At 30.4% G+C, this 16,609-nt stretch overlaps 2 protein-coding genes across 2 annotated transcripts; one reads left to right on the top strand and one right to left on the bottom strand.

Moving 5' to 3' along the window:
• Nucleotides 1-7,702, top strand: LOC137824137 (alcohol dehydrogenase-like 4). Its single transcript, XM_068629600.1, has 10 exons — nucleotides 1-195; nucleotides 321-457; nucleotides 611-660; nucleotides 852-1,189; nucleotides 5,423-5,505; nucleotides 5,778-5,853; nucleotides 6,645-6,706; nucleotides 6,802-6,897; nucleotides 7,068-7,229; nucleotides 7,387-7,702. The coding sequence occupies exons 1-10, from the start codon at nucleotides 123-125 to the stop codon at nucleotides 7,495-7,497; spliced, it is 1,188 nt and encodes a 395-aa protein (XP_068485701.1). The 5' UTR covers nucleotides 1-122; the 3' UTR covers nucleotides 7,498-7,702.
• Nucleotides 7,703-9,639: 1,937 nt separating this feature from the next.
• On the bottom strand, nucleotides 9,640-14,429 carry LOC137826220 (thylakoid ADP,ATP carrier protein, chloroplastic-like). The gene is made up of 10 exons (XM_068632106.1): nucleotides 14,034-14,429; nucleotides 13,348-13,404; nucleotides 12,475-12,537; nucleotides 12,315-12,371; nucleotides 12,150-12,233; nucleotides 11,902-11,970; nucleotides 11,714-11,826; nucleotides 11,448-11,617; nucleotides 10,216-10,294; nucleotides 9,640-10,046 (listed from the first exon to the last, which is right to left on the bottom strand). The coding sequence occupies exons 1-10, from the start codon at nucleotides 14,343-14,345 to the stop codon at nucleotides 9,932-9,934; spliced, it is 1,119 nt and encodes a 372-aa protein (XP_068488207.1). The 5' UTR covers nucleotides 14,346-14,429; the 3' UTR covers nucleotides 9,640-9,931.
• Between the last annotated feature and the right edge of the window lie 2,180 nt (nucleotides 14,430-16,609).

Genomic DNA, 16,609 nt, shown 5'->3' with positions numbered 1-16,609 from the left:
CCTCCCAATAAATGGTCTTGTCGCGAGGGACCGTTTCATCATACTCATAAATTTGTTTCTAGCTTCATCTTCTTTCAACCAACTTCCATTAAAACATCTCAAAGAGATACAGAGAGAGGAACATGGCATATCCAGAAGTGTCGTCCAACTCAAAGCCAGCAAGGGACACCAAGGGAAAGACCATCACTTGCAAAGGTTCGTACCAACCCACACACACACTAACTACTTGATGCAAGAAAATTACCAACCCCTTAATCTCTCTCATCTCAGATTCATCTTAACTTTTCATCTTCGTATTCGATTTTCATGATATTTACTAGCTGCCGTGGCTTATGGTCCCGGAGAACCCCTCGTGGTGGAAGAAATTCTTGTTCATCCTCCTCACAAATCCGAGGTTCGAATCAAAATCCTCCACACTTCCATTTGCCACACCGATCTTAGTGCATGGCGAGGCGAGGTATGAACAAATTAATATACACATTAGTTTCTCTATATTAATTAGTATGCATATGATCTCTTACGAATCCTTAAAAATTATAAGTTGTTTGTCTCATAGCTAGCTCTTTGTTTTTTGTTTTGGCTTTTCCGTGGTTGTTGTTGTCTACCAAAGAACGAGTCTCAGCGTGCTTACCCTCGTATATTGGGCCATGAAGCATCCGGGTAAGACAAGACATAGACTAATGCATTTTTTTAATCATACTGATAATTGTAGAATATTTAAATTAATGCCTACCCAGATGCTTTTTTAGACAAAATATTGATCATAAGTTTTAAAAATGTATTTTTTATTGATGAAATAGTTGTTGAAAATTGACGATGATGATTAAGATGAACTGGGTTGGTGTGTGTAGGGTTGTGGAGAGTGTGGGCGAAGGGGTGAGTGAGGTGGAGGAAGGGGACATAGTGGTGCCAATTTTCAATGGGGAGTGTGGAGAGTGTTGCTACTGCAAGTGCGAGAAGAGCAACTTGTGTGAGAGGTATGGGGTGAACCCCATGAAGAAGGTGATGGAAGGAGATGGCAGAACCAGATTCTCAACCGTTGATGGAAAACCCATCTTCCATTTCTTGAACACTTCCACGTTCTCGGAGTACACGGTGGTGGATTCCGCTTGTGTCGTCAAGTTTCGTCCCTCCGATCACGGTCTCACCACCAAAAACCTCACCTTGCTCAGCTGTGGCGTCTCCACAGGTTAGTCAAACAAACCCACTTACTTTTAACCTTTTAACTCAACACATTCATTATAATTCAATTTTACAACAACATTTTCTCACATTAATTCATAAATTCCATATATATAACTACTTTTTTTAATTCTCTTTTCCAGATCTGTCCTTTTTTTCTATAATTTTATTTCTTATATATATCTCTTTCTCTATATGCTTTACAACCAATAGTTCAATAATGAACAATGATTATAGAAAAATACACAATTACAGTTTTTGCTAAATATGTAATGTTTCATTTTATTTATCTAGCTATGTTTAAATGATTTTTCATTAAGGTTTTATGTATGCATTTTATCGTCTTTCCTTAAAACTAACGAAAACACATGGGCGCAAATGATGTGTATTTATGTTTTTATTAAATTAAAAAAATATATAATTTTATTGTTTTTAAATTTTATTATTTTTATAAATAATTAATTGAAAAATAATACAATTTAATATATATATACATATATTTTTAAAGAAATAATATTAAAATTTTTATAATTATTATTTTTAGAAAGAGAAATATTTAGTTATTTTAAAATAAAGAAAAATTATTCAATTATTTATTTTATTAAATAAATATATAAATTATTTTTATTTATTAGTAAATAAAATTTTCCAATTAAAAATAAATACAAATAATTTTCATAATATTTTAAATAACTTTTATAATTATTTTAGTTTAAAAAGTAATTACTTATATAGAATAAAATGGTAAAAGTTTGTGTATATGACTCTCTTCTTTATTAATGTTATATATGTATATATTTGAAAGTTGAAATAAAGTACGTGAAAAGTAACCGTTATTTGACGGAAAAAGGTCGCACGCTTCGCTTCCATATGAATCTGACACTGGCAGTGCCTACAAGGTCTTGTTTGTTTGGCTGTATATTTCAATTTTCAAGGTTTCACGTTTCGTGCTGTTTTAGTTTTTTTTTCTCTTACATTCAATATATAACTTCATAAATTATTATTTTATTCTAATATTTTATTTCTATATATTTTTATTACTATAATAGAATATTTTATTATAAAAGACAACTGCTACAGTTTTTAAAACGTGTACTCATCTTATCCTTTAAAAAATGTTTTGGTCACGATAACATTAAAAATGAACGTGGTTTGAAAATTTTGCTAAATAACATATAAACTACGACGTGATTACTTGACCAATATATATTATAGATTTTCAAAGCAAAGGAACTTGACCAGGTCCTCGTGGGATTTTCATTTCTTTTCTTCTTTAATCAATTCGAAAAGTGATATTTGACTCAAAATTCTAGAATTTATAAAATGAAAATATTCATTCTTACATTTCGTGTTGCGTTTCTGGCCTTGTGTGCTTGAAGATATTTTTTTCAATATTTTGTTACAGCTGATTAAACTTATTAAAATCACAAATCAAAAGAAAGACTTATTGTAATTCGGAAAGAGAAAAAAGAGAGAATCAAATATGTATAAATATATAGACTAAAATTACCCTTTATCATATTTTTATCTTTAAATTTTCATTTAATTTGATATATAATTTTTGTAGTTTCTAAATAATCAACTTAAATTAGGTAAAAACAAAACGTAGCGTATCCACATGTCATTTTCTGAAAAACAAAAATGCAGAAATGACATAAAAACAGCGGTTACCCCAGTGTACCTGTTGCTGAGGAAAAAGGAGGCAGTGCCCAAATCATTGAGAAAACGAGTTTTGTCGTCCACTTTCAACTTGGAACATATATAATTTTTAAAATCAATCATCTTATTTTTTATTTTATTTTTGCAAATTTATATCTATGTATATGGTCATCACAGCGTCCCAAAGAAAAACAATAAAAGGGGTCTAATGTAAATATCAAAATTTAACAACATTATCAATTTTTGACAAGTGTTATAAACTGTAATTTATTTAATATAATTTTAAAATTGAGTGTTAATATATTAACAACCTTGTAAATATGCTTTTTTTTTCAATAAAAATTAACTTAAATAATTATAATTACTTTTTGACAATTTACGTAATTCAAATTATTTGAGATATTTTAATGATTTACAATATGTGTGAGATCATATTTAGTCACATATTTGATTATGAGTTTATACATGTTCTTGACATTAGTCCCTAATAAAGATTAATGTCTAACCCATTTTAGTACCTCAAATATATTCAAACATCGATTACATGAGTTAAGATAAGTTTAGTATATTCATATGCAGATCTTAACCTGTGTTAATGATACAATAAACTTTCATTTAACTTCTTTTAACTTGATGTCTTAGTTTACGTTACTTAAACATAAATGAAGTTAGACATTTTTGTTACAACATAACTTTTTTTATATTTTTTTCTTAATATACACTTTATTCATGATTCACAAAACATCTGAAACTACATTTCATATATATATATATATATATATATATATATATATCATTTAAATCATAATGTTAAAAATAACAAACTCATACCTAGTTTCATTAATCCATCCAATCATGTTGAAATATAACTCATAAAAAAATTAAGAAAATTTCCTACAACTCTTATGAAAACTTCTAGTTCTAAAAGTAACATTTATTTAGTTTAAACTTCAAAAGTTACAACAACTCCGACTAAAACTGATATTTGCCCACCAATATATACTGAACTAAGTATCTCATGCTTAAAACTCACGCTTATGTAATATTTTTTATCAAATAAGTTTGAATAATAATTTTCTATATATATATATATATATATATATACTTTTAATTTATATAATAAAGTATTAAGATTTTATTTCATTTCAAGAACTTGTACTGTTAGATAAATTAATTAAATTCTAATTACTAAGACAAAACAACCTTAAACTACTTAAATGGTCCTTAGAGTAGTTGGGTATGAGAAGAGAAAGGTGTGATTTTCACTAGAGATAGTTTGTGAAGTCGATATCTTTGTGTTGGATAGGGATTTGGAGTGACAATAGAACCATTTGATATCACATCGAGGGGTGGCTCTGGGCAAAATTGAATTGTCGTTACGTGTTGGTTACGATATACTGATAAGTGACCTGTGATTGTGAATTTGTTGAAAGAGAATTAATGCTTAGTTGGGAGCAGAGTACCTGAAAATAAAGTGGTAGTGTCAAAATTAAAAATAACTTATTAAGAAAAGTCGACAATGACGTGAGGAGACATACAAATAGATCCATTTAGAAATAAGTAAAAAGTAAAATAATAACTAATATTATTTTTCAAAAAAATTTAATTAAGTTTTAAGTCCTTAAAAAGTTTAGATATTTTTAATTGAAATTTTAAATTTTTATCTTTTTTATGAATATTTAAATTTGTTATATATTTCTGAGTTCCTGTAATTGTTCTGTTACCTTGCTTTAAGTACCGGAAGATTCTGTGTTTAATATAAGATGATAATATCTTTAATATAACAATTCAATTAAAAATATCTAAATTTATAGAAACTTAAAATTTAATTAATTGTTTTAAATTATATACTTTTATTTTTATAATGAATAAGCTACTTACTAATTTATTTATTAGCTTATACAATTTATTTATTTATACTATTTTTTATACTTTAGCATATATTTATTTATTATTCCTACTTTTTATTTATTTGTTTGAGTTAATATAAAGGTATAATTAAAAAGATATTAAATATTTATTTTCTCATCACAATTTTTTATTGTTTACTGGATCAATTTTTAGTTTTTATATATAGTTAATATTAAAAAAAGTTTAGTGTTAAAAATTGGAATAATTAATGTTTTATTATACTGTGTTATCTGAAAATTACATTTAATAAAATTTGAAAAAATATAATATAATAATAATTTAAATCGTAAAATAAAAATATTGAAACTTTTAAAAATTAAATTAAATTAAATTAAATAAATAAAATGATTTTTTCAAATAAAATATATATACAAATTTTAATAAAAAAATACTAAAATATTATTAATAAAAAATTAGTTATTTTAAAAAAATTATAATTTCATAGTAATATATTTAAGAAAACATAAATTATATATATATATATAGATAGATATATCTTTCTTATTTTTTCCTTCTACTTATCTAACAAACTAGTAAATAATTTCCTTTTATTTCTTACATATTTTGTACTCTTATTTTTATTTTTGTCTGTCTTATTTCTGTTATCTCAATCAAAGAACTTAAAAAATGATTCTTATTGTTATTAATTATTTATGGAGTTAAAATGTAGGGGTTGGAGCTGCTTGGAATACAGCCAATGTGCATTCTGGTTCATCAGTGGCTGTTTTTGGTCTAGGAGCTGTTGGGTTAGCTGTAAGTTCTTTTTTCTTCTTCCATGTTTGGTTTCCCTATATTTTACTTAAAGCTGAAATTACTTTTAATAATTTACTTAACTTGTAATAAGACTCACTATTTTTTTCATATCTCTTAAGTCAATTTATTAAATTTTTTCTACCACTTTTTGTAAGATTAAATTATACTTAAAATTTAAAATATATATATATATATTTATTGAGCATAATAATATACGAAACAGAAAAACGAAATCTAAGGAAGATGTTGGTTTTAAATTGGATCAAATCTAGGTTGCAGAAGGAGCACGAGCCAGAGGTGCTTCCAGAATAATAGGTGTCGACATCAACCCTGATAAATTCATCAAAGGTACCTAAATTCCTCTCGCTTTCTACTATTCTATCTTATAAGCATTGTGTGAATATTCTTTTATAAATTAAAAATCACTTGCAACAAATTAACACAAAATAAGCTTAACCAATCTTTAATTTTTGTTAACTTATTTTAGAAGTTTGGATTAGATAAAAGAAACTAGGGGTAGCAAAGCGGCCGGTCCGTCCCGCATAGGTCCGTCCCGCATAGGTCCGCCCCGCATATAAAATGCGGGCTAGTTTTCATAACCCGTCCCACATGCGGGTTGATCCGCGGGCTTGCGGACCGGTTTGTTTTTTTTTCTAACGTAGTGGAGGAGTGGAGGCAGTAGCGGTATGCAGCATCAGAGCGACAGTTGCAGGTGAAGCTATGCAGAGTCGTAAGAAGAGTGAGCAGCGGCGCTGCAAAAGAGGGTGCATCGTGTGTTGTGTGCGTTTTTTAGAACAGCATAAATGTGTTGTGTTTTAAGTGAAAATCTAATTTTCTTTTACTCAAATTTGTTACTTCTTCAATAGATCATTGTTGTCAAGTCAATTAATTTTTTATTTTTCTTAAGAGCTAGCGGGACGAGCCCACCCCACCCCGCTACTGACCCGCACAGACCACTACAAGATATACCAATGCGGGTCAGCGAATTGAAATCATCAGTCCCCATATTTTTTACCGTGGGCTGCGGGTCGATCCAGGCCCGCCCCACTTTGCCACCTCTAAAAGAAACCTTTTGGAGCTTTATTTGAAGTCTTAAACTTCCTTGTGTATAACTTACTCTGTTCTCTTTGTGCTCAAAGCCCAAGCAATGGGAGTCACTGATTTCATAAACCCAAAGGATGAAGAGAAGCCCGTGTGCGAGGTTGGCATTTTCTGTCATCTCATTTCACAAATTAAAGTATCATACGCATGCAACATTTTCAACAAAAAAGCAGTAACTATGTTGTTTTCTTGCAGATAATAAAAAAACTGACTGATGGAGGTGTAGACTACAGTTTTGAATGTACTGGAAACGTGGATGTTCTAAGGGATGCATTTTCGTCTGTTCATGCGGTATAAACCCTAATTTATGGTTCTTGTTTCATTGTTATAGTTAATATTTCAACTATGTTTTATAAACTTATCCCTTCCTTGGAAGCATGTATCAATTTCAGATTCATAATAAGATTTTACTGTTTAAAAGCATTACACTTTCAAATTTCGTGTCAAATTTGGTGCCACAGGGTTGGGGATTGACTGTAATATTGGGAATTCATGCCTCACCAAGCTTGCTTCCTATCCACCCAATGGAGCTCTTCAATGGGCGCAGTATCATAGGATCAATATTTGGAGGTTTCAAAGGGAAAAGTCAGTTGCCTCATTTTGCCAAACAATGTGGAAATGGAGTAAGGATCATCACTGCTTGCAATTTCCTTACAAAGAAATGAAATCTTTCAATGAATTTGGATGAGCAAATAGTGTTATTCTTTTATTATGTTTATTGAAAAACTGATATATGCATGGACTAATATTTGTTTGTTATGGTAATGGCTAACCATTTAGGTGGTGAAGTTGGATAATTTCATCACTCACGAGCTACCCATTGAGGAGATAAACAAAGCCTTCGATCTTTTGATCACAGGGAAATCACTGAGATGCCTTCTGCACTTCTAAGCAAAGATGCACTTTAGCAATGGCTGTGGGAATTGTGAAGTATCTGAATTTGTTGAATATGAGCATATTTAAATAAGAGAATGAATGTAAGTGTACTTGATAACAGTGTGAGTGCAGTGCTGTCACCTTTTCTTTGTTTCTTTGCAGTCACAATAAACACTTCTTTAGAGGATACAATAAATAATTAAAAGCCTTTTCTAAGACACTTTTGAAAATGTTTAAAAGCATTTTAATTAATTAGCTTAAATAGTTCTCAATTGAGTATCTTTAGTATTAGCTCAAAGTGGTTTCGAAACATCATTTTTCAAATAATTGTTTTTCAACATAATTGAATATCTCATGTTTTAAGTTGAGAAATTAATCTATTAAGTGAGAAATAATTGATTATAAATTTCTAGAACTTTATAAATAACATGGAATAGTGAAATTGATTACCTCTAAGAATTATCTATTAAGTTTCTACTTAAATATCTTTTAACTTCTCTTGAAATGTAACATTTGATTTCTAGAATATTGGTTTCATATTGTCTAGAAAAGACTTAAGAAGTTAAAATCTTTGGTAAATTTGATTTTTTACTCTTTAATTTTAATCTTTGGATACTTGTGGGAAAGATGTGATTTTCATTATATTATGGGTTTGTTATTACATCTTGTAAGACATTTTGGTGTAGTTACTTTGGTAAGACATTTTGGTGTAGTAGATTTATGGGTTGATTTATATTTTATTTAATCACATGTTTCATATGTGTATTACGATTATAATATAATATTTACAGAATTGTGAAAACAATCTTTCTAATGAATATAGAATTGAATTTATTAAATTAGTGTAAAATTTCGTGTATCTCTCTACCCTTATCTTTTATATTTCTTGATATAACTGTGTTAAACAAGAATCTCGTTTTCAAACTAAATTATTTTAAGAAAAGTTTTTCCAGATTTATTAATTGATAAAAAAGCTTTCTGTAGAAATGTATGCGTAAAATTCACAAACATGTCAATCACTTTTCGGTTTTTAATAAATAATTTTTTTAACATTTGAAATGTAAAAAGTTTTATTTACATAAGATAATTCAATCAAGTATAAAGAGTCATTATTTGAGTTATAACAAATCATCTTTTAATGATAAAATCGGTAATAATTTGGGTTCCTACTTAAAATTATTGTACTTAGTGAGTCATTCATCCTATACAACTTTATATACAAATGTTTTAAATAACTAATAAATAAACATGATACTAATACTTATAACAAAATTGAACCACAATAACTTCTCTTTTTATTCTTTAATCACATTGGTATCTGAATCGAATAAAATTTTGGTTCCACTGCATTAGAAATTCCCATAACAACTACACAAATGATTATAAAAAATTAACCTTTACCATATATATTAACAATCAAGCATTTAATGTTATCATATTTTATTATGACTCATATCTTTTAATTTTTAATTTGCAACATTGTTTGTTATACGTGTAATAACAATAATTAATCACTTTTTAATCTATATAACATAAACACTAATAAAAATCATATTAGAAGGGTCAATGCTATCTAAATCTTGAAGGGTAACATCAACCTGTTTACTTGTTTTATCATTCTCTTTTATATTATCTTTCTTAACAACACGTCATATACCATCTACAAAAAAAAAATATATATATATATACATAAATTTTAATAATAATGTTAGTCAAACAAAACATCTTCTTTAATATAAATTAGTATATCACTAAAGACATACAATCAAAGTGATAAACTAATATAGATTCAGCTTCAACCTTGGACACTTTAGTATCCATAAAACTAAATTTAAATTTAAATGTATATACACGTATATATATATAAGTGTATTATTAAAACCAAAAAGTAATGTTTATTTATACATTTTTACTATATTTTGAATCATTATCAACAATAATTATGTTTTATTTATTTTGGCAGCCATATCTTTATTTGTGATTGCTTAAAAAGTAAAAGAATCACATCAACATCAAGTAAATAACTTGAATACAAATAGTTTAACTATTCAGAAGTTAAATGCATGAGATGAGTTTTAAAATAAGATAATAAATTAAATTATTTGAATTAACATGAAGGATGTGAATGGCTTTTTGTTAAATTTTTTAAAATATAAGTTCCATCTAACAATTGAGATGTAGATTTGGAGGGAAAACGAATTACATCAGAATTTATCGACAGTGTAGATAATGAAGTCAAAAAAAATATAGCATTTACATAGCACCTAGCTAAAACACATTCTACAAAATTTCAGCCAATGGATGCAGAAGCATTGGCAGATGGATAATTATAATCACTTGTCGCTCATGTAGGAAAAGTGATACCCACAGCTACAGTAACCAGTATTAATTCCACCAAAATTTTTAGGGAGAAAACCAGCTAAAACAATACGAATTTTGAAGTTCAGTATCATTGCTTGTTAGTGTTCTTGTGCTTGATGCGATTTTCCTCTGTAATTGATTGAAATTCTTTCTCACTAGCAGCAATAAGGCGCTTAACAATGTCATATATGGTAAGCTTGATGCTTCAGAGAAAAAAAAAGGAAGATATAAGAAACTGATGACATGAAAGCACAAAACTTAAGGTGTCAAAATGGAAAATCTAGATAAGGGAAAGAATATGGGCATTGCTAAAGGTAACAGGGTCAATATATGATAATCTTAGTTCTATAGACAATAGAAGATCCTAGGAACCTGCTGTTAGGAAGGGATTTTAGAGCATTGGGCACAAATCCACGATACAATCCAGCAATTCCATCTCGTGCCACAATACCTGCATCAACAAAAGTATAAGTTGTTCATTATGTGATCAACAGAAGCATATAAATACTTTTAAAAAAATCCATTATTTAAATAAATTCAATCAGTGGCCACCTAATTTTAGTTTGGAGGGAATTGGTATCAGAAATTAATTCGTACTTGATTTCACTTAATGAAGACGTCAAATAACTCCCATTAACTACAAGTAGGCATATTAACTACATGCCTTTTGTTCCCGTCATATGAAATAATACAAAAATTCAAATAACTTACCATCAAGAACACCTCCTAATATTTCAAGGTATAAAGTAACCAAAAGCAACTACTGGACAGACAATTACATAGGTTGATCTCAGCCTGTTAAAGTAACCATCAATAAGAGTACTGATTCCTCAATATATAAGGATCAAGGAACAGTGAATGATAAACTTTACTGCTTTAGTTAAATAGAAAAGTATTGAGTTAAGAATGGGAAAATTCGTAATATATTCAACTTATTATTCTACATGTCTTCTTAATTGTATACGTTTGATTTACAGAAGGAAATAAAAGAGAAGGAAAGAAAAGGAAATGAAAAAAGAGTAGAAAGTGAAGAGATTTTATAAGTTGATAGATAGAAAAGAAAGTTAAAACTTTTGTCTTCTTTTTTCGTTGTCTAGAAAGTGAAAGCAAAAATAAATAAATATAGAATGATATAAATATCCTTAATTAAAGAGATACATATGCAGAACAGCCTTTCCTTCTCATTCTGTTCGGTTTTTGAAAAATGATAAAAAATAGTGAGTCATATTTTTAGCTGTTCTCTCATTTTTAAAACGCTCCAAATGGATAGAAGGAGCATCCTCAAATGCCTTTTTCATCCCTCTAACCTGTTCTTCCAGTCTCCAGTTTCAGCATTTCCAAGCAAAGCGTAAAGGAATATAAAATTAAAGCATCGATAAGATGACTTAATTACTGCAGCTACAAACCCAATAGCTGGGGCCGAAAAATAAAAGCAGAGACAACTTTACAACGCATAAGCAGATTTCTAATATATTTCCCTTGGAAACTTTTGCATTCTAAGGTCAAATAACCAATGTGGCTTATTTGTTAATGTGCATGCAAATCAAGTGAGTGAGTGATTATATATTGCTAATACTAAATTGTAAGCAGGAGCAAGTCCTCACCTGAAAGAGCATCTAATACTGTATTATAAGGTGTGCCCTTCAATTGCATCTGTCTTCGAACAGTGTCCAGAGGATAGCATGTAAGAGTGGCAAGAGATGCCGAAAGGACAGCTGTGAGTATAGATGTTTCAGTTCTCTTTTGGTATTTCTCAGGCAATGACTTCTTTAATCTGTCATCCATAGAAAGTCAGGATGTTTCAATTTCAATGTCCAAGTTCAGTAGCTCCCAATTTAATTATAAGATATACAATTACTAATGAACTTACAAGTCAAAAACACAAAAGTTTACTGCAATATAAGGAGCTATTGCAATAAGAGAAGGACCTAGGCCTCGATAGAAAGATGCAAATCCTTCCTCCCTCACCATGCTCAAGGCAACCTGGAGAAGCAACAATATGGTTGGTTCATCATCACAGGTAGATATTGCTTAAATACTAAATCAGTTCAATCATACCTCTGACATGGTACGGTAACCCGGTTCAACAGCTAATCGCAATCTTAGAACATCTAATGGGTAAGTTATCTACAATGATATAATAAAACATTAGATACTTAGATGGATAGTTCGACACATTAATAAAAGATATGAGCAAGATATAAAGGATAAAAGAGATATCAGCAGTATTATAAATATCTACAATAAAATACAAGAACACCACAACCCAATGAAATCATGAAAGCAAGGGCCCTCTAATTACTCACGAAAGTGGATGTCATTCCTGCAAAAGCACCTGCTGCAAGTCTTCCCACAACAGAGAGCTCACCATTCTCTCCCCTGAATATTTTCTGCGAATCCAAAAGTAGACATTTAGGCATGAACAGGTAATATTTGCTATTAGAACTTCTGATACAATAGTTTGGGATAACCTTATAAATTTCATAAGCAAAGAGCTGGACAGCAGTGTAAGGTACGACCCGAATCACCTGGAATATTAAAGAATAAACACTAACACAAATGAAAAGACTGGTCAATAGTATGTGATGTAAATACAGAAACACCAATACATTCTTTCCTTAGTGCACAGACCTGGGGGAGGTTGCCCTTCCAGTAACCTTTAATGCCTTCTTCTTTCCCTACAGCTGCTATGGCCTGTAATTTATACCAATGTAAGATTTAAGAAAAACTATATAACATTTTGAACAGAGAGCTTGTGTAGGGCAAACAAACATCATCAAACAAAGAATTGGGGAGGGCCAAAACCATATTTAGTAATTGACATGAAATTAGGCAATATAAATCCTTAATAATATGAGGTAAACTAGTGATGAAAGTGACCTATTACTATTACAAGATGGCTACAATCACAAACTGCACCATAAAATGGTTAAAGTAACTTCTAAAAGTTAGAATTCTCTTATGTATTAACACAACAACAGTCTGTGGTAAAAAGGAGATTCAAAGAGATAAGAACCTATTATTGTAGTTCCTTTGTACTGATAACTTGAGGAACCCATTTTTTGTAATCACTTAACTTGATACATACACAAATTATGAAACCCAAACTCTTTCTGTTAGTGAACTTTTTTCTTTTAATTCGCATTCATCTTATAAAGGAATATATAGTGGTCAATCAATAGCCTAAGTGGTAGCATAATATTTTCTCACTTGACCATATCGTATCACATATTGGGTAAGTGAAAAAATGCACCCTCCCATATCTCAATTTCCCGAAGAGATACCAAACTAGACAAATTTTAGACCAAAGGAAGAGTGTAGGAAGCACCAAAGCAGATTATCCTATATTGCATAAACGATCAACTACAAGCCAGATTCACAACTTAAGGGCAAACAACATACTCATGAAACTCTAGATTAAAACAAAGGAAGAAAACACACCAGTCCACACTAAACAATTATGACAGAATCATAGAAGAAATGAAAAAGAAGGAAGAACATTACCTCAACGAAACTCATTGCCTTCTTAGCACTATCTTGCCCAACCCGCACGCTTTGAGTCTACAAGTACATAGTGATTCAAACTAGACAAATTAGGAACTTTTCTGCAACATATTTTGAGTACAATAAACATACACTCGCTTTCATTTCCATCTTATGTCCTCCCACGACATTGATATCACACCCTGTCACTTTCTCTCTCTACTTTTGTTCTTTCTCCTTCATATCTCTCTTCTCTCTTCGTTCCACCCTCAATCTACCCCAAAATGGGGTTGACGTTTAATATTTCCCTTTTAATGATAAAATGCTGTTTATATTCTTCCATGTATTCATTTGAGCAACGTGTTTCCATTACCATTTACTTTTCATTTTGTCTCACATTCCCAACATTTTCTGCAAAGGAAACAACAATAACAACAACACTTCCTTCTTTTTTTTAGCATTTGGTTAACTGTAAAAAAAGCCCCCATTATAAGCGAAATAAATCTAATCCAAACACGCTCATAACACCAATGTCACTAGAAAGGAATACTACAGTCTAAAAAAAGCAGGAACATTTACGATTTAAAAGAAAAGCCAACTAAGTGCTGCGTTTGAGTGGTAATTTTAATCACAAGTCGTTGAAGTTCAGTTACTTGCACGTTCAGTTAGTTACCGTCTGATAAAAAAAATAGTGGCATTCGACGCACCTGCATGAGGAGCTTGATACGGTCGAGCGGCGCGGTGACGGTCTTGGCGGCGGCGCCGGCGATGGCTCCAGCGAAGAAGAGAGAGGCGTCGCGGGGGACGAAGGCGAAGGCGGCAAGGGGGTGCTTGAGGAGCTGGGAGGGCGTGGGCATGAAGTCTTGGTGCAGTTTGGATTGGGCGACGGAGACAGAGGCGAATTGGGAGTGGGTGGTGGCTGCGGCGTGACAGACGCGGGGGCGAACGACATCGTATTTGGGATTGTGAGGGATTTTGCGCCACGTGAGTGTGGCTCTCTCCTCTGTGTGGGACATCATGGAAATAGGCGTTGGAAGAGACAGACACAGAAGAGATAAGACGGTCGAAGAGAAGGTTTGGTATGTTCTTTGTTGCTACACAAAAACAATTACATCTTATAATTGCGTAAAAATAGGTATTGCTGCTTTTTTGAAAAACAAAAGTAAAATGAGTTCACATATAATATTTTTATGACACTATTTTAGAGGAGTGGTTGTTATTATATAAATATTATTTTAATGTAGGTTTTATGAATCTAAGTTATTTAAAATTGAAGAATTTTTTTTGACATAGATCTAGATGTTTTAAATCAGCATTTAAAAAGATGAACGAGGAAGACTGAATGGAAGCTGTCGATGAACCTTTTTCACTCGTTCAAGATGCTATTATTAGAGTTTTTTTATGAGTAACATTTATGCCTTTTTTATTTCAGTAAAGAAAAATGAGTAAAATATGTTGTTTGTTTTAGTTGATATGTATTTGAAAAAATGGATGAAGTGTCAACAAGTACAAAAAATCAGCTCGACATATTTGTAATTATGTGTGTTTTTTTTTTTTTTTTAACTATGCACGGTAGAGATATTTGGTTGTAAAAGTGTAGATTCTTTTATTTTGGTGATCATGGTAGCTTGACTCACTCAATATTATGCTGTTAAGAATCCATGAATGCTAAGTTTTGTGGTGCATAGTTATATTTTATCTGGAGTTCAGTTTTGGTAGTGATGTCTTTGAAGAAAAGTGCTATCTGCTAGTAAAAACTGCTATTATAAAGGTTGTTGGTAGAGTTATTGTGAAGACCAAGAAGGATAACTAAAGGAAAAACCTCAACAACTATTGATGTAGTTTCTGCTAGAAAACTTTCAGGTGTTGAGGATGTTTTAAATAAAATACGTTTTTCAGTAAACATGAACCGATGATTGAGTATGAAGAGTTTTACATTAGGTAGTTTTGACACCTAAGATAATGAGTTTTCTATTCTTTTGCACACTTAGGGTTTTACTTTCACTATTATTTTACACTTTCATGGTTTGGAACAATTTATCATGCTAGAAGCTCAAATCTGATTAAAATATTTTATTCAAACTTGAAAATCACAAAACTTGATAATCTTTAATAAGAAGAATATTAAAATCACACTTTTAGATTGATTAACTTTGGCTAATTTGAAGTACCAATGTCAAAAAAATTATCTTCTTCAAACATCTCTAAGGAGTTCAACTACGATCGTGATATGACATTGAGCTTCATGATCAGATAAAAAAATGTATAGTCAAAATGTCATGAATATAGGTAGTTTGAATATTAATGACAAACTACTGATTACATTTTCGTGAACATATTGAGTCTACAGGAGAACAATTTTGTTCAGTTATTATACAAAGACATTTTTATTATGTGAATCATGAAAAATAATATATTGATTAATTGGTCTTACATTGTACAATACATGATCAAATGTAGGAACAAGAGCATGTGTCTTCCATATGACATTCTGATTATACGAATCATGGTTCAATACGACGTGGGCTTGTCCATCAATGCATTTGTAAAATTAGACTGGTCAAACTATTTCGGTCGAAAAACCTTGAACAAGTTAAATATCATTCAAGTTAATGGTGTTTGGCAACATGATAGTGTGAACCAGGATGCTGAATAAGATGACTAAGACCCACCAATACTCGACGACCATATTGAAGATATTTCACCTCAACTTGCAATCCCCCATGATGCTCAAACGATTTCACAAATTTGGGATGATATTCAGGAGTTGCAATAAGGATTAACTACTTTAAGCATTAATGTCAACAGAGGTTTTTACAAGGTTCATCAAAAAATTGACTAACTTCAACAAATATTTGATGATTTCCAAGACCTTTCAAATGATAGTTATCATCATATGATTTTATTTTCCTGCCAAATTACTGTAATTTAATTATTTTTTCCATCATATTGTATTGTATGATTTTATGTTTAATACTAATTAGGCGTTGAATCTTTATGCAAACATCAATTTATTAAGTCTTACAAAATTTACAATTTTGCTTAAATCTTTTACAATTGTTTCTATTCCAACTTTATTTAATTGACTTAATTGTCTTTTTGGTCACTACATTAAGGGGCCAAAGTCACTTTGGAGTATTGGTTTTAAAAAAAAAACAATTTAGTCCCAAGGTTTGTTTAAAAGTATGTAATTCGATTCTTTTTATTAAATTGACATAAATAATGGTAAATGGATGATGATGTGACTCACAAAGTGGCACAATAGTACACATATCTCCACGTG

This window comes from Phaseolus vulgaris, chromosome 8 (assembly GCF_000499845.2).
Source record: "Phaseolus vulgaris cultivar G19833 chromosome 8, P. vulgaris v2.0, whole genome shotgun sequence".
NCBI classification, from domain to species: domain Eukaryota; kingdom Viridiplantae; phylum Streptophyta; class Magnoliopsida; order Fabales; family Fabaceae; genus Phaseolus; species Phaseolus vulgaris.
Note: the sequence above shows the minus strand (reverse complement) of the source record. Positions and strands in the feature narration are given on the sequence as shown.